This window comes from Syngnathoides biaculeatus, chromosome 23 (assembly GCF_019802595.1).
Source record: "Syngnathoides biaculeatus isolate LvHL_M chromosome 23, ASM1980259v1, whole genome shotgun sequence".
Lineage (NCBI taxonomy): Eukaryota > Metazoa > Chordata > Actinopteri > Syngnathiformes > Syngnathidae > Syngnathoides > Syngnathoides biaculeatus.
The window spans coordinates 11,363,657-11,387,313 of NC_084662.1; the positions used below are offsets into that span (position 1 = coordinate 11,363,657).

Sequence of the window (23,657 nt, forward strand, 5' to 3'; positions counted from 1 at the left end):
GCGCCAAAGAATACTCGGGGAAGATTTTGGATGGGCCTGCGGAATCGTAATCTCACGTAGAAAATCCTTGGGTAAACCTACCCAGTGAATATTGGCAAAGGCGGCAAAGGAAGAAGTAGATTGCTGTAAACCTGATTGTACAAGTTGTCAACGAGCCTCGTTTCGAGCGCGATTCTGATTTCAACGCTGGTGTCCTTACATCATAAAGGAATGATCCGGATCCGTGAATTGGAGGCGGGTAGCTCCCAAGGACGATGTTAGGCTTGTAGGCCAGCCTGATGTTGGTGACGGCCGACGTGTGGAGTTCAGTTAGTCCTCGCTTCTATTGTTGGTCATCTAGCCGTCCGTCGGTACCGACGAACTGGTCTATGTCCGTTTGCCACCGAGGGACGTCATAGATTTTGAGACGCTGTGACGGACCAGGTCGCTGTTTGGATGACCTGGTCGATGGGTTTGAGGATTTCACGACGAATGTGCTTGTCAGCAGCAAATCCTAGTCAACCGTTTCCAGCGCAGTTACGCTGCGTCGTCGTCGACCTACTCTAGTAGTCAAGTTTGAGGGTCAGTAGTCAGAGCATTGGTTTGGTAAACCAGGGGTTGCGAGTTCGTATCTCGCTGGGGTCTTCCACTCCCCTCTGAGGGCTTGCGTCAGGAAGGGCGTCCAGCGTAAGAACTGTGCCAAACAAATATCAGCGTTCATCTGAGATGACATGCTGTGGCGATCCCTAACGGGACACGCCGAAAGAAAACTACTACTGTAGTAGTCGGGTTTCAAATCAAGCAAACATTTGTGTAAAAGGAGGTGAATATAAAACAAATGACAGCGGTCACATGAGCATGTCTTCTTGTGCCGTTTGCAAGTGCAGCAGGAACTGAATGTGCTTTGCTACATGACCTCATATTCTGACACCGCACCGCAAACTAGTTCATTCCGTGCTTTTCCTAACCTCAAAACCACTCGTGTCCGGACAGTCGTAAAGCAAAGCCCGCGCAGCAAGTTGCCGTGTCGTGTCGCTATGAAATTTTTAGATGCTATTTGGGAGTCGTGCGCCTGACTCAACTCGCGGCTTGGCAGCGCTCCAGGCCCCCGACGTGGCTGATGAGAGGCTCCAAAAAGATACTCCTCCGTCGTTAGCTGTCGGGCGGCTTACCTGAGATTAGGGTCACGCTTCATTTAGCGAGGCGCACATCAAAGTTGGCCCGTGGCGCCGTTGTCGGGTGGCTTGATGGGATTAAGCCCGTGGCGAACCGCAGAGCGGAGGTCTGACCTCATCACCGGCCGAGGAGGGACCCTTCTGTCGGCAAGGCGGGTCGTTCCTCGCCCGACGTTGATCACAAAAAAATGAATTTGCAAAGAGTGAACCTAAAATATGTACTGTGTACTTTTCTCCTTCAGTTTGTGTCGCAGGTCTTTGAATCGAACGAAAGTCAGGATGTAAAGCCGAGCCAAAGTAAAAGTCGGCCCACACTGGAGGTAAAAAGCGGCAGGTCAAGTTCGCCTCCCACTGGGGCAAGGGGGGGGGGGGGTCTCCGATGAACGAACGAGGCCTGAGGACGTACAGCACAACCTTCCCACGTTTCGCCGTCATGCCGCTCGCCCTTCCACTTCTCAGAAACAAACGAACACAGGCGCAATCTACGTGTTTTCCGCATAGGGTGATGCGGTTGCGCTCGGTGTCGTCATTGCTGCTTTCAGATCAAAGCCCGGCGCCAGATGAGAGGTCTCACCGAGGGGGGGCACGCGTTCAACCGCCGTCTTACCCACACAATGTACCAGTGTTCTTTCCTGTCTGAGTCACAGTAATCTGCTCCAATAATACGCATCACGATTTAAGCGACAGACTTGGGTAGCTGACAATCTCACCAACTCCAAACATGCCGCGTCGTGTCAGAGCGCGCCCGACTGACTGACTGACATTTCACGAGTCCGTCTCGGAAAGCCGGCGATGATAGCTAACGCGCGTTCGGCTTTCGCTATCTTCTTACGGCCGGAGTGACAGATTGTGTCAAATGTATCACGTCGTAATTCAAGCTTCAAGGGTTCCCTTTATTTCTCCTCCTATGGAAAAAAGAAAAAAAATCCTTGAGCAAGGGACAGCCAGCCGCATATAGATATGTACCGTCATTTCCGGTGATGCGGCTAATTTGTGCATTTTTTCTGACGGCAAGGGGGCACCCGAGTGGAAAAGGTAAGAGTGAGACCGGTGGAATATATGTGCTGAGGAAGTGACTTTTACCAGTATGGTTTTTTTTTAACCGGCCCTCTTAGCGCTGCACTAGCTTTAGCGCTGTGCTAGCGTGTTGCTGCCGTGTCTCAGTGATTTTTACCGGTATGTTTTTTTAAACCGGCCATGTTAGCGCCGCGCTAGCGTTTTTGTGCTGTTACTACCGCGTCTCAGTGATTTAGGTATGTGTTTTTTTTAAGTGGCCCTGTTAGTGCTCTGCTACCATGTTGCTACTGTGTAGCTGCTGCGGCTTTTTTTTTACCAGTATGTTTTTGTTTTTTTAACCAGCCCTGTTCATATTACCATATTGTTTCTGTGTGTTAGTGTATTACTGCTGTGTTACTCGCGCGTCTCAGTGATATTTACTGGTAAGTTTGATTTTAACCGGCCCTGTTAGCGTTAAAGCTAGCGTTAAACTCTTTCTGTATACCGTCTTTCTCTGTAAATATTATATTTCAATGTGGGTTTCAATGTGGGCACTTGCGGCTTTTACACAGCTGCGGTGTGTGTATGTACCAAATGGTATTTCCTTTGGAAATGTACTGGGTATCATGTGTTGACCATTTATTTTTAAGAACAGTGTCATAAAACAATTTTGAAATGGTCATTTATTTTGAGGTACAAACAAAACCTGAATCCGCTTCATTATGTTTACACATGAAATTTACAAACTGGCTTTGGAATCAGAAATCAAGCGTAATGGGTTTTTCAACCAATGTTCATGTTTAGTAACACACAAATGCTGATAATATCTCAACATTATCATTTATGATATATGGCAATTTGAAATGCTGGGACATATTTTCACGAGAATCACAGATTTTGACGCCGATGATTTGCCTTCGCGGACCACATAAAATCATGTGGTGGGCCGGATCTAGCCCCTGGGCCTTGAGTTTGACACCTGTGGTTTGGGCTATTTTTTTTAGTAGACATGAGCATTTGTAAGGGGGAGGTATCCACTATTTGGATTTGGGTTAGGGATCACGCTCTGACACGAAATAATAAAAAAAAATAAAATATATTTAAAACTAGCGAATTGGGTGACAGTCACACTTTTTGGCTAGCCAAGTAACTGACTCGCAGGATGAGGTCAGCGGGTCTCCGCTAATTGGCGCTAACGTTCTCAAACAGTGGGCATGTGTCACCGGGAGTGCCAAAAAAAAAAGTTTTTATTTTATTTTAAAACTCTTTGTGATAATTTCATGAGATGGGGAATAATTTATGTGAGCACCGAGCACCCCGATTTAAAAATGTATTACTTGCCGGGACTTTGGGTTTGACCTTCTCGGCCGGGCTTTGAATGTCGGTCTGAGGCGAGGGTTTGAATTGGAATGCGTGCGTGACAAAGGTGACTATCTGAGGAAAATGAAATTACTTGAAAAAAAAAAGCCCGAAAAGGTCTTTAACCGGTGCTGAAGAACATTACAGTGTGGTTAACGAGCCTGGAATCCATATTGAATATTCCATATTCAGCATCTCTGAATCTATTTTGTATTGTTTTGTGAATCGATAACTTTTTCTATTCCAGGTCCAAACGTTTTAAAGAATGTGAAGGAAAAATTCTTCTCCTTGCCTTGTTCTATCTGTATTTTTTTCCATTTCCGTTATATAAAATATATTGTCCCGGCACTAACACAAGAGGCCGAAAGGTCCAATTTGCTCGCTTGAAATATTTGGTGCACCCAAAAAAAAAAAAAATGCTTATAAAGTTAACGTCTTGCGATAGAAAATAAAATGTCGCAATCTTTATTTTTCATAAAAACACTGACGTATTCCCCGCAGGTACACTAAATGCCTTAGTGAAGCAGAAGGGCCTGTCCAGCCTGGATGGGCCGGTTTGGTCGCTAAGCGGTAACCAAGGCGAGCGCTGGAAACAGGCTAAAGTTAGCGTGCATCCGACGGCGTCATTTCAGGTAAGAACGCTTTCATTTTCTTATTTTCTTAACTTCAATATTTGTGTGGTGAAGATCGGTTTCGCATCTGTACTGCTGCTGTACCGTAATTTCTCGAGTATAATGCGTCCTGAAGTATAACGCGCACCCCCAAAATTAACCTGAAAAAAATCAGGAAAACCCTTCTACCAATGTACAATGCGCACCACCATTTCCTGCTATCCATATGCTCAAAATATTAGGAATGATCCGTATTTATATTTTGTTAAGTTTGTACTTGTATTGGTTTTCCAAAAACTGTCCGTACAACAATCATTAATATTAATCTGCATGTGCTGATGTCGCCGTAATATAATCTCAGGACAGGTCACAGGACACACTGTAATTGCCAGAACAGAATCCCTCAACCGACTAAAATAATTGCTCAATGATGGCATAACATTTTATTAATACTGTCGATAACACATATTACAGTCTTAAATAAATATTTAACACTGTTGGACATAATCATTTTTTGCATTAAATATTTGTGTGTAAATGTTTGTGCGTAGCGCAGTTTATCCTCTACATTACACATCGTTAGCCAAGACTTCAAAAGCAACATCTGGCTCATCAGCAATCTGAAAAATATCCATCGTAGCATCGTTGTTTCCGGCTGCGGCGCTACTTCCGGGTTGTCGGCGTCATTGGCACAAATGATGAAATATTTATTTTAAAAGCAGCTGCACAACTAGCCGTTGTAGTCGACATTTTTTTTGTCTTGGTTTGAGTTAAAACAAACTCACGGGGAGTCGTTTCTGATCTTTGGTGCAGCGGCAACAAACATGCTACGCTAACGATTATAAAATGCAAGCACCCCGAGGAGGTCCTAGAGTTCAGGTTGGGGGCGCATATTACCATAATACATATAAATGTGTAACATGGGGCCTAACAAGGCCGGTTAAAAAAAAAAACATACCGGTAAAAATCACAGAACACAGTAGCAGCACGCTAACACAGCGCTAAAACTAGTGTAGCGCTAACAGGGCATCGAATATCATAATGAAATGTATACCTTTTTTTTTCTATGTACCTGTATACAACTATACAATGTGATAGTATTTTTTATCTTTCATCCATACCTAAATAATGTCTATTTGTCTAATTGTCTATATATGCACTCTATGAAAATATTTTTTTGAAAAATGTGCGCATTATTTTCGAGAAATTACGGTAGTTGTTTACTCGCCAAACATCCCGGCAACCACGCTAATACCAAATACCAGTACAGAATCATTCAACCAACTAAAATTAATACTCAATGATGGCATAACATTTTTATTGATAACACATATTACAGTCTTAAATGAATATTTAACACTGTTTGTCATTTTGATGACCGCTCTGGTGCACGCTTGTACTTTTGCCAAACTTCCCGTTTTCCAGGTGGTCCTGGAGGGAATCCGAGGACCGGGCATCGAGGGCGACATCGCCATCGACGACGTCACGTTGGAGGAAGGGGAGTGTCGAGACCCGCCGCCCAGTGAGTAGCGCCGCCGCCTTTGAGAGGGGGGGGGGGGGGATTAATCATACGCATTTGCCGGCCTGTCCACGCGGAAGAAAATGAGACGGTTGCTGTGGCAACGGTGTTGCGCTCGGGTGAATGACAGCCGCGGCGGTGGTCGAAATTGGACAGTATTAACAAACGAAAGGTAAAAAAAAAATAATAAAAATAAGTAGGGCACGGAAAATGGTCTGAAATTGAAGAAGTAATCTGGGGCAGGCAAAATTGATGCCGTTGCTTTGATTGAATCGCGCTTCCTTATGCTCCAAGGAGCTTTCACCTCAGAAATATCTCAAACTCGCACGTCCCGTTTAACAATTCATGGCAAAATGAGCGGAAGAGTCTCTTTTCATCATTGTGGGAGAAATCAGTTGGCAATTTTGACTTGGTGCCCTGTATTTATTTTATGATCTGTCATTATTGAAAGTTTTATTTTTTTTTTTTCTGGAATTCACTCCAGGGGAGCGGCCGTCACCCCCCCCCCCCCCACACACACACACACACACACACTCCGGGACACGCGGCGACGACGCCGTGAATAATAAAACTCAATCTGGCGTGGTAAATCTTACATGACGCGGCGTGAGGTGCAGGAGGCGGACGTCTGAGGGATTTGATAATGGGGTCTGACGGAATGTGACCTCCGGCTGATGCTGTTAATCGGGAAGAGTTCGGCGCGACCTCGCAGGGGTTGATCCCGCCTGAAGGGGATCGGCGGAAGATCGATGCCACCCGCGCGCCAAAAAAAAAAAGGGAGACATGATTAAGGGCCGCGTTCGGAGCGCCGCCTTTGTTTCGCTTGCGGCTTGTCGGCCCATAAAAAAACGTAGTTACGGCTTCTTGGTAGTTCTTAAAATATTTAAAGTCACAAGGCCGGTATTTGTCAAGATCACAAATAGGGGCCGCGGAATTTATGCAGCCCAACCAAATGCACGGTTCGTCACTATTTAAAAGTGCTCCGAGGCACGCGTTTGTCCAAAAGTAGTCAAAATACGCCAAGGACGAGCATCATTTACTGCTTTCCAATTGCATGTTGGATGTGCCTTTGAGGGGCGTGGCCTAGTGAGGGCCATCTGGAGGCAAGGTTAGGTTGGGTGTCATTTGCGGTTCTGTGTTGTTCTGTTCACTAAACAGCAACAGTAAAAGTCCGTGGACCACTGTGGCTCCGCTTGCCCATGGGCACGGGCATCAAAATACATAACTGCTGAATTTTTTTCCCCCGCTTTAATCGAGCGGTGGCACATGGGCCGCCGGGGCTGTGGGGCTTTTTCACACCTCAGATTTGTCCGGCAGCAAAAAGCAAAAAAAAAAAAAAATCAACCGCTTCGACTGCAATTCTGACTGCTTTCAGATCATTTTTATTCGTCTAAAATGGCGAGTTTATTATGGGGGGGGCAAGGTGGACACTCTAAGTTGGCCCTAGGTGTGATTGTGAGTGCAACTGTTGTTTGTCTCTGTGCCCTGCGATTGGTTGGAAACCAGTTCAGGGTGTACCCCGCCTCCTGCCCGTTGACAGCTGGGATAGGCCCCTGCACGCCCCGCGACCCTTGTGAGGATAAGCGGCAAAGAAAATGACTGCATTTTATTGGGGGCGGCACGGTGGATCAGCTGGTAAAGCGCTGGCCTCACAGTTCTGAGGTTCCGGGTTCGACCCCAGCCCCGCCTGTGTGGAATTTGCATGTTCTCCCCGTCCGTGCCTGCGTGGGTTTTCTCCGGGTGGGCACTCCGGTTTCCTCCCACATCCCAAAAATTAATTGGACATTCTAAATTGCCCCTAGGTGTGATTGTGAGTGCGGCTGTTTGTCTCCATGTGCCCTGCGATTGGCGGGCAACCAGTTCAGGGTGTACCCCGCCTCCTGCCCGTTGACAGCTGGGATAGGCCCCAGAACGCCCCGTGACCCTTGTGAGGATAAGCGGCAAGGAAAATGGATGGATGGATGGATGAATGGATTTTATTGTGGGGTGGCACAGTGGATCATCTGGAATGCACTGGCATCACTGTTCTGAGGTCCCGGGTTTGATCCCGGCCCCGCGTGTTGAGTTCGCATGTTCTTCCCATGTCTTCGTGGGTTTTCTCCGGCCACTCTGGTTTCCTCCCACATCCCACAAACATGCAACATTAATTGGTCACTCTAAATTGCCAAAGGTGTCATTGTGAGTGCGGCTGCTTGTCTCTGTGTACCCTGCAATTGGCTGGCAACTATTTCAGGGTGTACCCCGCCTCCTGCCTGTTGACAGCTGGGATAGGCTCCAGCACTCCGCGAGCCTTGTGAGGATAAGCGGCAAAGAAAATGGATGGATGGATGGATTTTATTGTGTTCTTTGTAGCCCGATGTACTTGGTTGTGTAAGTTCCCAGGCGATAGTGAAATGTCAATTTCAACACAATCTGTCCCCGCTTGTGCCGCAAATATCAATCCATATTTTTTTTTTTTTTTTCCCCCACCTTGCAGACCTGAGCGCCATTGCCCAGTCCACCTCCCTGCATATATGGCTGCTGTGCGTCACCGTGGTGATAACCCTCCTGGAGGGCCAGAGGTGACCCTCCCGGCAGCCGTCTCAGACGCCGACCTTCAGACCCGCAGTCTGTGAGCTGTACCCTCGGCAACCCCCATCACCAAAGATTCACGCATCCCGAAAGCGGCGACGGTCCCCTCCCAGCCGGCCCCACCAACACCACCACCCAACCCCCTCCGGTGGGTCGCTTTGGGACGCAAATGAAAACATTGAACTGTGATTAAAGGCAAAAGAAATCGGAAGGGGGGGGGTAATAAAAATGTGCTCTTTTTTTTTTTATGAGAGGGCGGGGGGGGAACCCGATACTTTGGCAAGTTGGGCGTTCCTCGGTGCGGGACTCTCTCCGCGAGCACAAAGGGTGAACTTTGCCGGCGCATCGAGGGAGGGGCAGTTTGTAAAGCACAAGAACAATTTTATGAAGTTATATGAGGAAAAAAAAAAATATATATATATATATAAATATCTAATCTTTGCAAGGCGGCGGAATATAGATGCTGCTGACATTTTGAAGGAGGAAATTGAATCAGACCTTTCTCTGTGTAACTTTATCTTCATTTCCCTGGCACCAGATGCCAATCGCTTGGTTTTTGTTCCCCCCCCCCCCACCTCATGTTTGTTTTGTTTTTTATCTGCTTGGTGCTGTTCTGAAGAAAAACAAGACGTCTGGCCACATTTTGTTCAGTCTGCTTTAAGACCCCCCCCATTTCCATCCCCCATGGCTGCCTATGTACTTTTTACACTGTGCCCACCAGTCCAAGTGGCCAACTTGATGGTACGATGGCAGAACAAAAAGGGGGAAGGAAAAATAAAAATGGCGAAAAGACATCTGGACTACATGGCGGCGGGCGAAAAAAAAAAAAAAAAAGTGAAGGTCGAGAAGTCCGGGACGTGATTGATTACGGGACGCCGGTCCGTTGAGCGAAGCCTGGCACGGAGTCACGTCGGTCGGTCCACTGGAGACAAAGAAGAAGCCACTTTTCTTTCTGCCATGAAACAAAGTGCCTTCGATATGACGACGCGGAATATCCCGAGCCCAACTTGTCGCGTGACATCGAACACGCGCGTCCACGCTTCGCCTGATGGCCTATTTTCTACGTGCGCCTCTTTTTGCCCACCCCACCCGCCCACCTCCCACACAAGTGCTGACGGGGTATTGAGTATTCGTGGGGGGGCCAAGGACCGTTGGCTAGACCGCATGAACAACAAATGCAGGCTCTGGATATTTTTCAATGGATAAAAGACACTCATTGGATTGACTACCACCCAACTTTAAAAAAAATAATAAATCAATCAATCAAAAAAATCAGAGGGACTTTGGGCGACCCGCTCCCCTCTGCCGCCATTTCTACGACAGCGCTACCAGAACGCAAAATATATGAATAATAATGATCGTGAGAATAATAATGTTGATAATAGTCCTGATATTTTATTACTGCAGCGGGAATGTTTTTTTTTCTGCTTTTACACAAACTGTGAAGACTTGACTGGACGATCTACCTGAGACCATAACCTTAACCAGCGGGGGTTTTTAAGAAATGTATTGTAAAAACAAAACAAAAACAAACAAAAAAAAAAGAAAATGAGAAAACTTCTGTTCATCGTTGGTTGTGAGAAATGCTTTGAGGACAATTTACTATTTTTTTTTTTTTTACCCCCTCTCCCGTTCTTTCGTTGCCCTTGCATTGCCGAAATATCCAAGCGGACGGAAGCGTTACGAACGATGCTGATCGTGTACGTTGTATAACTTTTCAGTGTTAAAGAATCTCTATGGCAGAGCTTTTATGATCAGTGTTTTATGTCGGCGTCCGGGAAGCACAACATTTCAGTTTATGAAATACATTTTTACATTCGGCCGCACAAAGCAGAATATACTAGGCTCTGGTTCAGCAGATACCGTAATTTCCGCCCTACAAGCTGTGATTTTTTTTTTCACACGCTTTCAACCCTGTCGTTTATGCAGTGATGCGGTGCTAGCGTTAGCGTCGCGGTGCTAGCGTTAGCGCAGTGCTAGCATTAGCACACCTGGTTATAAGCCTTGGTACACAGAAAGAGCTAGCTAACGCTAGTGCCACGCTAGCGTTAAACTCTTTCTGTGTACCGAGGCTTGTAACCAGGTGTGCTAGGCCGGGAATTACGGTAATTAAGAACTGCCATTTTGTTTTGTTCCTACAAAAAAAAAACTAAACAACCTCGCATCAGAGGTTTGGGGAGTCCTCGGTTTGCAATCAGTTTCCGTTCCCACGACAGCGACCTAGCCCAAATTTTTCATCGGGCAGTGCTGTTAACCGAGGAGTGAACTCATCAAGGAGATATTTGTATGAAAAATACTTCAAAACAATCAAGTATAATGGTAGCTATCAAATAAGTACGGTGGCCCTTGGTAACCTCAAAACGTATGTCGGTTCCATCATAAACCGAGGACCCTCCTAAATTCAGTTTCTGGAAGCCGTTTTTCAGGCTTGTCTTAGATATCAGCAACTTGAGGCTAAATACTGCACCAACAAACTTCATTTGGTACAATTTTCTCCTAAGTTAGAAACTGAATGACTTCAGGGTGGCCAGCTGTACGTGTTCAGCAAATGTAGCGCAGTAGCGGAAGCCCGGATTTGCCGATTTAAGAGCGCGACGAGGCCCTGATGCGATGACAAAGATGCTGAGCAAAACAAAGCAGAATCACGGGCATCCTACTGTTTTTATTTAAGACAACCCCTCCCTGTGTTTATCCTCCCACACGGCTCTGCTCATAATGAATGTACAGTACGCAGGCCCTTCGGGGGAACATTTTGTTTGCGGTTTTTTTACAGAGAAACTTTCCACATATGCACAGGAGTCCCAACTTTTCCGGCTGTTGCTTGTCGCTAGCATTTGTCGCTAATGAAAAGTGCCAAAGTTGCCCACGGAAGTGTTTAGCAAGTATGCTGCTCTTTCCTTTTGTCGAATTCTGTCTCGGTATCACTTGTGAGGTTTAAATGGTCTGATATTCCAAGAAATGCGACGATACGACGATGGATGCGATAAGACCTGCCGGGGATAGCTACTGTCGGGGAGTAGGAAGTCATTACGAGATCCGACTTGAAAGCGTTTCAGTCAAACGTAAAAAACGTGGTGAATGTCAATCAGTGATAAGCGTTAGATGGGGTGATGTTGAAAATGATATGCAACCTAAAAAGCTCATTGTTGTGTCGGCAACGTCCAAAAAAGCAGGATTCGGTTTTGTGGAATTGGACGTGTATCTCTTCCTGCTTTATCTACAATGGCAAGTTGCATTTTTACAAGACGTTTTGAACACAAATCCTCGCTCCCAGAAATCCTATGAATGGATATTCATTATAAATGACAAATATGATGTAGTTTCAAACACAGTAGACGTACTGCTAAATGCATATTGTTGGAAAAAATCTGAATACAACTACAGTGAAGAAAATGAGTATTTGAATACCCTGCAATATTGCAAGTTCTCCCACTTAGAAATCATGGAGGGGTTTGAAATTTTCATTGTAGGTGTATATCCAGTGTGAGGGAGATAATCTGAAAAGAAAAATGCAGAAATCACAATGTATGATTTTTTAAAATGATTTATTTGTGTGAATCAGCTGCAAATAAGTATTTGAACACCTGTCCGTCAGTCCGCCTTTAAAAATTCACCTCCACTCCGCGTATCATCCTGAATCAGACGCACCTGTGCGAGGTCATTAGCTGCATAAAAACTTTTCTCTCCGTGTTTCTCGGCGACAGCCCAGAAACCTGCCCGATCTAGAGAAGATCTGCGTGGAGGAGTGGGCCAAAATCCCTCCTGCAGTGCGTGCAAACCTGGTGAACAACAACAGGAAACGTTTGACCTCTGTAATTGCAAACAAAGGCGAATGTACCAAATATTAACATTGGCGTTCTCAGGTGTTTAAATACTTATTTGCAGCGGTGTCACACGAATAAATCGTTAAAAAAAATCATACATTGTGATTTCTGGATTTTTCTTTTTCGATTATCTCACAGTGGACAAGCACCTAAGTGAAAATTTCAGACCCCTCCATGATTTCTAAGCGGGAGAACTTGCAATATAGCAGGGTGTTCAAATACTTATTTTCTTCACTGTACTTGTACATGTACCTTTAGCCCCCTCCACTCCCCCGCTGTGCTAAAGCTTTTAAGCAAAGCCTTAATTTCTCTACTTGCACACTTTCGGCAGGGATCACGGGGCATGAATGCGAAGGATTAGCCGGTTTCAAAACGCGTGAACGGCGAGACTTGATGGCGGCGCCCGGGTTGATGGGAGGCATCTGCGAAAACGCTTGACGGCTCACGAGGAAAAACAAGGGCTCCAAAGTCGAGGTTTCAACATCAGTTGGGTTCTGTCGTTTGTGTCAAATCCATTCTCCCCCCCACCACCACGGATAGCGTTACAGTGGTTCCCCGAGCCTGAGGCATTTCACATGTGCCGCTACGCGTATAAAGCAACACTCGCTTGACAAAAAAAAAAAAAAAAAACAAACGCACAAACAAGACCGTTGTTAATGCATCTTTAGATTCGGCACCGAGAGCTGAACGCTGTCTGAGTAGTTTGGGTCAGGTGCGTGCAGAAGTCGTGATATGCAGTGGAAATTGCTTTTTTTTTTTTTTTTTTTTTTCCCGTTCCTTGTAGCCCTGCAGAAAAGGCATGACACTAATTGATTTTGTGTTGCACGGTTGCCATCTGGTCGGTGGGCGGATGCGCCGCCGCAGACGGGGAATAGCGCTTTCTTCGCGGCGGCGCTCCGTTCGGCACGCTCCGCTCGTTACCTCGGCGCGAGATAAATTGGATGAGTTAATTAAATATTGGGGGTATTGACGGCGGAGGCGACGAATAAGGACGCGGTGCCATCTCGCATTCTCTCAGAGTTTTTGGGCTTTGATGAATTAATAATACGTTTGTCAGGAGAGCTTCTTGGTGTTTAACCGTATTACAACGATATAATGAAAGTGGAGGTAATCAGTCAGCTTTTTGGACGCAAAATTCAAATTAAAAAAGGCAAGCAGTCGTCAAGAGGCTCCCTCGCCACCCCGGAATGATCAACAAACTTTGACGACGTACTGAAGCCACATTAAAACGTAACAAAAAAGTCACTTATCGAACGAGGACACCTGCTCTGGAATTTGCCCAAAATGGCGGCTTCCAACAAAAATGTCGGACTTGCAATGCTTTTAGGTGTCCTGGTCACTGATCTAAAACAAAAACAAAAAAAAGGACCAGATAGCGCATAAGCATCGAGCGGTTTGTCGAGTGGCTGAAGCCAATTGGCCGCCATTTTGGTACTCCCAAAACGTGTGGAGAATATGGTTTACAGGTTGGATTATGGCGGGGTTTTTCCTCAAAGTTTGGCATGTACAATTAAAAATGGTCACGTGAGCTTGACATTTTTTTCAGTTCTGGTAACATGAAGGATTTTTAATTCGGCTTGGTCAGCCAAAAAAAATGCTAAGTGCAAAGGAAGGACAAATAACACCGGGACTACCAAGAAACCTTGCACATTACCTTGGGCCCGATTTCCGTGAAATGTTAACATTTCCCAAAATACGCTGTGAAGCACTATCATCATAACATAGCAAAAAACGAAGCATATGTTTTCATAAAAACATTTTTTAAAAATTTAAAAAATTTAAGTCAATCAGTTTGATATACTTTTGGAAATAAGGACTCGCAATGGGAAAATACATGCTAACCGCATTGTTCATTTGTTGTCTCTGTGATGTCCTATTTCAAACAGAAATTTCCTCGCATTTGAAAATCAAATTCAATTTGCAAAGTCCTGTGTTATGAAATTCATCAAAAATTTCCCAGAAAATGTGTTTTCTTGCTTATCCACTGATGAAGTTTGGGAAAACATTTTCATCGCTTTATTCGCGAAAAACCGTCGGCCGAAAAGTTGAAGCAGAGAGTGAACAGTGAACAACAACAACCGTAAACAAAACTTTGTTCAAGTGAATTAAGGTCATCAGAAAATTAAAAAAAAAAAAACTTTACAAACAAACTTTAACAGTGTCAAAGTAAATCTTTCTAACTTACCTGTGGAATGTTTTCTCACAGCCACGAAACGCTGCAGAGGTCGGCATGGTTTGTTTTGGGAGTATCAAGATGGCGGATGGCGACTTCAGTTTTGGTGGCCAATGAGCCGTCCAGTCTTTTTTTTTTTTTTTTTTTTTTTAGATCAGTGGTCCTATTACGATAGACATTTCCCATCAATTTCCTGTCATTCGGTGAAAACTGGTGTCGGGGACTCCATTTTTCCCCGACTTGCCCTGTCATTTGCCCCAAAAAGCTGTTTCCAAACAAAATGGCTGACTTGTTATTCACTTTTAGGTATAAATCCTTAAGACTTTTTTATGTGACCTGTTATGATCGACATGTTCACCAAATTTCTTGGCGATCGGTCAAACTTTTTTTTTAACTTTCCAGGGGGCAGCACCCAGTGAGTTTCTGAGGGTTATATTCATGTTCAAAATGAAAATACATAGTTTTCAGGCGAGTTCGGGACCTGAAAAAGGTGAATTACATAACTCAATCCCCATACTGGTATATTTGAGAGTTGTGCGCCACTACAAACAATAATGAACTCAAGCTAGCCGCTTATTTTCATAACTGAGGCCCGGTCCGCTGAAGGGAAAAGTATATTTACATAATGCAAGCGTTAATTAAACGGAAGCTAGTGCACCTATACGGCGGACGTTAAACATCATAAATGAGTCAAATTCTTTTTATTGGACCATCTAATCCTTTTTAGAAAGAAAAGACATTGGCCTGATTGCTAGCGTTTGATTCGATGCGTAGAGTTCTTCGCGATGGGCTCGGAAAGGAACAGCGCCGACATTTCCCTCGTCCCCTTATCAACCACCAAAAGGGCTGAGCCACGTCGTGCCATTCATCGTCCCACCCCTTTTTTTTTTTTACTTTTGTCAGCCCCTCGGTGCAACCGTCCCCTCGTGTGGTATAATTGCATCTGGCATCCGCTAATTATCACCCGCCGCAAAAAGCGTCGCATCCGTGAACCGCCAGAACTTGCCCCTCGTCGCTGTGATCTTTTTCAGCGTTTGGAGCAGAAAAGTGTTCGATCCGAGAAGGATTCTAAACAGCTCGTGGCCGCGCGGAACATATAAAAAACATTTGCTGTGTCTGAGTTGTGCTTCTGCGATGCTCGTTCATCTTGTTTCCCTGTAATAACCACCTCTCGCTCTTCTCTGTTTTGTGCTCAATATTTATATTTATGACGATCGGGCTTTTCTTTTTTTTTTTTCCCACCACGGTCCTTTTGGATTTATCGCCCGTTTTTAGTGCCATACCTGCAACTAATGAGAGAAATAAAGAAAACAAATGTTTTTATATGCAACGCAGATCATATTTGTTGTAGCCGGGCATGTTTGTTTGTTGTTGTTGTTTTAACTGAAAATGGATAAGTTTTGGGGGGGGTGCTTACACAACATTTGATCAACGATTGTATGTTTTCCTTCCCACAATTCAAAACAGTATAACAGCGCAATTTTTTATGTGGCAAATTTTCTGGATGGTATCCTCCAGGGCAAACAGGTTCACTGCAATACAATATATATATATATATATATATTTTTTTTTTTTTGTTAGTGCCTTGCTGAAATTAGCCTGTTTTGGGAGTGGGGGGGGGGTTATCTCATGCAAATGAGCCAAACTACGTGGAATGCGGCATGTGGCAACTCAGCTTCTGTTAGCATGACAACTAAGAGTCGCTATTTGTTGTGGGAAAGCTAACCGTCAATTAAACGCAGCATCACCGCAAACATTTGAGCACATACTTCCTGCTAGTTATAAACCCCACAACATTTTTACATATTACGGTAGCTGGAACAACACAAAACGGATTCCCAAAAGACGCATTTTTCAGGTTGTAGCTGTAGCCTACTAGCTAGGTAATCGCACGATGTTGTGGTAGGAATGGGTCTTGTGATAAAAACGTAATTTGTCGTTGCACAGGAAGACAAGTGATGGGAGGAGGTGTTCAACTTTTTATATACCTTCTGGGCTAAGGGCCAACTTATGCCAGGGGCCCAAGTGCGTCAGTCGCTAGGCTTCGTTTTAGCCATGCGAACTGAAACGGTGAAAGACGGTTTCAAAGACAGCAATACCTAAAAAAAATCTACTGTACTACCTTTTTTTTAAAAAGAAATTTCCACCAAAAAAGGCAAACTTAAAAGGTATTTGTATTTTTTTTTTAAATATATATTTGTTAAAACTGTCAGTACAACATGAGCGCAATCCCTCGTTCTCTCTTTAGCTACATCGTGTTCCTCTAGTTTTACCAAATCACCATGCCCAAAGAAAAGTAAACGGCAGAAAACGTGACAGACGAGGTGGCAGTTGGGGGCCATTCACAGCAGATACCCCGCCCCAGCATCACGGTGACCTGTTGCCTTGGGCTTCAGGAGATTTGTTGAAACTATGACAGAATGTCCACAGAAGCCGAGTCACGGGACTTCGGGCAAGCTGAAGCGACCTTTCTGCTTGACAGGTACGTTTATCACTTCTTTTAGATTTTTGAAATGAGTGCACATTCCCAGAAAGTAAAACTTCAACCTGATAGCAGTTTGTTTTGGCAACTCTCAATTGCGAAAAGGTCATGCTAACAAAAGTAGCAGTGCTAATGGTAGCTCACTATCATTAGCGCGCCCATTTTGTTTAAGCTAGATACGCGTTCTCTGTGACTCTAGTATTTATCAAGACTACACACGTTCATAATTGTATGCCATGATGGATCACAATACTGTATTTGTCACTGAGGGGCATGTCTTTGGTCCGAAACTCAAAGGACAGGCATTAGTTGAGTATAGCTACGTTCAAATCTTGCTAGCAGTTTAAGCACACAAGTCCCCAATCAAGTCCATCTTATAGTGTGTACTGCACGTTTACCACATTTCTAAAGATGGAATATTATAAAGCCGCCCAACATGACGCTAACACTAGCCACGTTTAGCTTTGTGAGTACTGTATCGGTTTAGCCTGAGTTTGAACGAGGCCAGCGACCCCGACCCTAACCCCGTTAACCAGCGCCCCCGCCCCCGCCCTCATGAATATTAATGACCCGGCAAGTTGGATCCAATCTCGCGGCACCCTTCACCAGACGTGAAGGTGATATCAGTCGTCGGAGCATCTGGCTCTCAGGAGCCAGCGACTTGCATTCCTCACACGCTTGAGTGGGTGCTTGTTTACGCTCACTTCTTACGCTCACTAATTACGAACACATTATATCATAACTGCTCATGCTTGCACATAAATATCAAGTATTCGGCGCTTATTTTGCCTTTGCCTCTGCGCCGCAGTGGCAGCCTACCTGAAATGACCCACCTCCTATGAGTGTTGTTGTTTCACCTCGTCCATATAATCAGTAATGGGGAGAAAAAAATGATGAGCGCAAACTGAATAACGGCAAAAAATAAATGAACCTCATCAATCCTCCATTGCGTCCTCAAGGTCTCTCCAGTGTGCTCTCGTTATATCGTGGGTCAACTCTTCAGATTCTTGCCCTATTGCAGGATATTACTTTGTGGGGAGAAATAAAACTATCTTAAAATTTAAATGAAATATATTCATGAAAACATAACTAGGAAGTGTAGCCTATAAGAAAACTGTTGTCAGGGCTTGGTGGAGGTGAATTTTAGTCTCGGGAGGTTCATAGAGCTTCAAAATATGCATAAAAAAATCTAATATGTATGGTTCACTACTTTGCTGATTTTGCTTCTTGCGGAGGTGGTCCGGAACCTAACCCCCTGTGATAAACGAGGGATTACTGTATTGGATTTTACTTCTACCATGGCGGGTTACTAGCTCACAGTGTTTTTTTCAAATTATTATTTTATTTTTAAAAAATTAAGATTTACATTTTGATGTCTGATGGCGGCACGGTGGATCGGCTGGTAAAGCGTTGGCCTCACAGTTCTGAGGTCGCAGGTTCAATCCCGGACCCGCCTGTGTGGAGTTTGCATGTTCTCCCCGTGCCTGTGTGGGTTTTCTCCGTGCCTGTGTGGGTTTTCTCCGGGCACTCTGGTTTCCTCCCACATTCCAAAAACACGCAACATTAATTGGACACTCTAAATTGCCCCTAGGTGTGAGCGTGAGTGCGACTGTTGTCTGTCTCCACGTTCCCTGCGATTGGCTGGCGACCAGTTAATGGTGTGCCCTGACAGTTGGGATAGGCTCCAGCACTCCCCATGACCCTCGTGAGGATAAGCAATGAAGAAAATGGATGGATGCATGGTTTTGCACCGACATCATCATTGGGTCTTATCAGAATGGTTCAGTGATGTGTGACTCGCATAGACGTGACACTGCTGGAGGATAAAGCGTGACAACCCTGACCGTTCGAGGAAGTACGGTCCGTACAGGAAGTGGTTCATACAGGTGAAGCGCTGAGGAATTTGTAAAAAATGAGATGATACAAATCATATAAAATTGAATCTGTCACATTAAAAGTGAAGAAACTCACCTTTTGACATGTTTGACAGTGCTTCTTGGACCTTGTTTCTTGGATGAGCTCTTCTTTCGGGACCTCAAAGTGCTCCCATCGTTAAGGCCACTTCCAGCCACAGCTTCAAAAAGGTGCGTTGTTCCATTTTTTTTGGTCTTTTTCCTTCCTTTTTTAACAATTTTTTGAAAGAGTTGACAAACGCGAGACATTGCGGTTTGTACTTCAGCCCCGTTGCCCAGAAGGGACAGCTTGAAATTCTTATTGTTTTTGTTTTGTTTCGTTCCAGCTAGCCCCAGGCAAGTCCTGGGGCTACTGGGCCCGAGGTACCCACCAGCGTGGGCATGTGCGGGGTTTACAGTGGCCGGTGTCACTCAACGCGCCCTCGTTGGAACAAAGCGGACCCAAAGCGAGATTCGACTGCAGCCTCACATTGCGTGGAAGTAAGCGACGCTTGCCGCTGCTCAATAAATCCAGCCGCCGTTTTAACACATACAAGCTGTGCGTATTATTCACAAGGCCGGAATTCTCGCGCACACCCAATATCTGTTTATCCAGTCAAAGTTGCTATTTAAAGTATTCAACAATTTGTTCCCGGTAAACAATTCACGGATTTAAACTGCAATGTAAAAATACATGTATGGTCACAGTACACAGAGTGTTAAACTAAGTACTAAGGTACTAAGATACGGCCGATACTGATATAATTATTTCTGTAACCAGGGATTAGGCTGCTGATATACTATTATTATTTTACTTCCCGTATTAACCGGCCTACTGAGCGCACCTGGTTATAAGCCTCACCCGGTCCATTTGTAAAGGAAATACCATTTGGTACATACATAAGCCACACATGTGAAAAGCTGCAAGTGCCCACATTGAAACACGAGATATTTACAAAGAAAGATGGTACACAGAAAGAGTTTTCATAGTTTTAATACCTTATCCTAGCTTAACATAGCAACAACACAGTAGCACGAACAGGGCTGGTAAAATAATAATAATTAAAAAAAATAAAACATACCGGTTAAAAAAAAAAAAACAGCCCCAGCAGCTACACCGTAGCGACACGCTAGCCCGGCGCTAACAGGGCTGGTTAAAAAAAAAAAACATATCGGTAAAAATCACTTAGACACGGCAGTAACACAGCAGCAACACGCATGCGCAGTGCTAACAGGGTCGGTTAAAAAAAAAAAACATACCGGTAAAAGTCACTTCCTTGGTGCATATATTCCACCGGTCTCACGCTTACCTTTTCCGCTCAAGTGCCCCCTTGCGGCCGTTAGAAAAAATGCACAAATTAGCCGCATCACCACATAAACTGCACAGTTGAAAGCGTGTGCAAAAAAAGTTGTTTTTTTTCCCCCAGTGAGTGCATGCTGGGAATTAATACATATATAGGCTTTATTCCCCCACTCCCCCACCCCACCCTCCAAATATTGTAATCCTCTTGTGTTTATGTTTGTAAAAGCGCCATAAATGCCACGCGACGGCATTTGTTCCATTGTGCGGCGACAGCTGCTCGTAAAGTGGGGCGCATTTATCAGGCGGCGGAAAAAAGTGGCGCCGCGTGCAAAATGCAAACATTGTCAGCGCTTAAAGAGATTTCGCGGCTCCCCTGTAAACTTTGCTCGCGTGGCCTTTTACACGCGCTTGTTTTATCACGCGTGACCCACCCCCTTTATGCGCGGATAATAAGGTGCCCCCTCCCCAACCCGCCCTCTGTAAAAAATTCAGATTGTTGCCGCGGCTGATAACCTTTAGTAGCTTTTGGCCTTTTAAAAGTCCCCGGCGCTCTGAATCACCCGGCTCTCGGTCCCATTTGTCCGCCCTCTTATCGCCCCCCCCAACCCCCCACCCACCGCCACCCCTAAACCCACCTCATCCTCTGTTTCAGCCGTCGCGACGTTGACCTCAAGCTCCGCATTAGAATGCACACCTGGTGTCCGAGCAGCTGAACAATGCCGTTTTACATTACGCACTTATTCCCTTTTCTCCTTGCCACGGCGCTCTGTTTACAGAGGGCCACGGGTGCTTTTTTTCACCACCCCCCTCCCTCCGGATGGATAGGGAAATGTCATAGAATGCTAATGGGCTTCTAATGCTTCTGGAACGAGGGGCGATGGCGGCGGAGGAGGCGGGGGGAGGGGGGCTCGTCGGCGTCCGTCAAACGCCATCTCTTCGTTTCTGCCAGATTTGTCAAAGTCATTCAGGCAAAACGTGACACGTCGCATTAGCGCCGCTCGACGCTTCATCGATGGAAGAAAAGAAATAAGGCCCGTCTGGGGGGGGGGGGCTAGCGACACCTGCGGCGCTAATGCGGCTTCAGCTAATGTGATTGAATGACGTGACTGGGGAAAAATGTAAATTCCTGACAAAAAGTTCTTTACTGTTAAAGAGCGGATGTTGTGCGTAGTCGTACAGAGAAGGTTTGTCATCATCGGGTTTGTGATATGTACAAAAGGTTGGCTTTCCTTTGGCTAATTTAGCAAAACATAGCTGTTTTAACGTCATCGTGCCGAGCGACTGCGGCTTGAATGCATTTCCGGCCATGTTCCTTCTATCCTCGAGAAGTTTGATGACTTACCAAATTGAGAATATTCTGTAAGGTTTATTTTTATGCTAATTGTAAGAGGCTAACTGACCTCATGCGAGTCTTCGCTGCCTCGGTAAAATCGATTTAGCTGATGAAGTTAACTCTGGATAAGAGATGTACAGGTGAGTAACGGTACTACACTCGCCTATAAACAATCCACTGTATCTGTGTAAAAGAGTTAAAAGCATACAGTGAATACTCAGTTCTCGAACGTCTCCGTTCTCGAACAAATCGGTTTTCGAACGATGTTTTTTTTGCTTCTGTTTTCAAACGAAAATGGGTACTCGGACACCTGCGACAAAACCCGGAAATAACAACATAACGCGCGCGGCCGACTGGCTGACCCACGGCGCGCGTTGTTATTGTGAATTCGAATGCACCGCCGAAATAACCCGGAAATAACATTGCTCACGCGCGGCCCAATCATCTGACCCGCGACGTGCTGTTACTATAAATTTGAATGCACCGTGAAAAAACGCGGAAATAAAATAACGCGCGCGACCCGACTAGCTGTCCCATGACACGCGTTGTTATTGTGAATTTGAATGCACCGCGCAAAAACCCGGAAATAATATAGAGCGCGCGGCCGCAACTAGCTGACCCATGACGCGCGTTGTTTTTGTGAATTCGAACGCACCACAAAAAAAACGAGGAATAACTTAGCGTGCGCAGCTGCGACCAATTGACCCATAACGCGCGTTGTTATTGTGTCTAACGCAGCCTCTGTACGAATACGTGGGAAATATCGATTCAGTTTTCGTACAAATCGGTTCTCCCCTTCTGGAACAGATTGTTGTCGAGAACCGAGGTTGTACTGTATATGTTTAGTTTATAATCACACAAAATTTGTAAATAATTGCCCGACATATTAATCCCGAGTGGAACTTTGCAATTAATTAACCGCCCTTGGACCCCCACGTGTACTTAGAGGTGACACACCCTCCCATAATAAGTACCGCGACCTTCTTCACCCCTCCTCTTTTCGACGATGTATGTTTTGTATTTGAAACGTATAATATATATAAATTTGTTCCACTTATCTAGGTCCTAGCTTGATGCTACAGGAACTACAAAGTGTTTGTTTCGCCTTGTTCACGGCAGGTACGTTCATTAATATGTATTAGAAATTAGAATACGTATTAGAAAACACTCATGATAGGTAACATAATGGAGCGAAGAATTTTGTTCTTTTTGGTTGCGCATGCCTGTTGTGTGTCCTGTCCAAGTGACATCGCCACCTACTGGCCTGGCATGAATATTACTGCTCTCAATTTTGCAAAGGATTGTGAATGTGGAAAGTTTTGGCAACCTATAGAAAGAAAAAAAATGATTTTCTATACTGGATGCCATGTCATGCCAGTACACACCCCAGTAACCGCAGTAATTGTTCATTCATACCTCTGTGAGAGTGTCAATCAAACCTGCGTATCTTTTCTTCCCCCACCCTGTCTTGGTTTTGACACACGGCCTGTGATGGATGCGGCACCAATGAATCTCCAACGCCATCTTAGCCGGGTGCCCTCGGGATGCGGGTGCCGCCGCGCATAGCGAGCGCTCCCCATCGCCCCCCCCCCTCCCCGCACTTTCCTTCCCCGTGCCCGCCGGCAACCGGCTGAGACGTGTGTGTGTGTCACGTGATAAGAACAAGAAAGGCCCGCTTGACAGAAACATGCCAGGGCCACACTGGACTTGTCTTCGCCGCACTTTGTAAATGGCAACTAATTTCTGCCCAACTCCGCAGCGACGATTATATCGCCGCGCGGAATCCTATAAAGTTGAGTTATTGCCAGGTTACTTTTTGAAGACTACATAAAATTAGTTGAGCACAATAAACATGTTGAAGGCCACTGTAGTAATTAATCAGGGGATGTGTTTTTTTTTTCCTCCTGACGAAGGCACACAATAAAGTAGACAATAAATGCACTTGTTTTTTTTTTATGATTATTTCCGCTTCACACTGAGTTTATGATTTAGTCAGCACTTTACAAACTTTTTCTTCGTCTTGAGGCAAAAACGTTTATGAGTTGTGAAAAACCTTTGAAAATCAAACTTGATTTGTTTTTATTTCGGCATTCGTGTCGTCTGGCCACTTTCATTTTGGGAAATATAAAACCGTGAAACGTTGCTGCCGCACTCCGCCCTTGCGCAATGATGAAAACTTTGTTTTGTAGTTCACTGCAGTATACTTGTAATATACATGTAATTATGATTGATGTGCAACCCAGTTAAAAAAAATTGCTACAATTTAAAGTTTAAAGTTTTCTTTATACAAGTTGGTGAAATATTTGTTAGTGTGTGCTGAGTTTATTTTGCTTTGGAGAGATTTGTATTTTAATGTGTTTTATTAATTTGTAAAAAGAATACTTTTGTAATTGTATTATTGTAACCAGTGTTGAAAGAGAACAGGAAGTGACGCGAGAAA

The 23,657-nt window shown here is 44.9% G+C and overlaps 1 protein-coding gene across 6 annotated transcripts in view; it reads left to right on the top strand.

The window, feature by feature from the left end:
- Positions 1 to 9,946, top strand: part of LOC133496745 (MAM domain-containing glycosylphosphatidylinositol anchor protein 2-like) — a 175,004-nt gene extending 165,058 nt beyond the window's left edge. For all 6 annotated transcript variants that reach the window (XM_061812670.1, XM_061812673.1, XM_061812667.1 and 3 more), the window contains 3 exons: positions 4,011 to 4,141; positions 5,546 to 5,642; positions 8,116 to 9,946. In XM_061812670.1, coding sequence (XP_061668654.1) covers positions 4,011 to 4,141; positions 5,546 to 5,642; positions 8,116 to 8,204 — 317 coding nt within the window. In that variant the 3' untranslated portion in view covers positions 8,205 to 9,946. The remainder of the gene's footprint in view (positions 1 to 4,010; positions 4,142 to 5,545; positions 5,643 to 8,115) is intronic.
- The last annotated feature ends 13,711 nt before the right edge of the window (positions 9,947 to 23,657 follow it).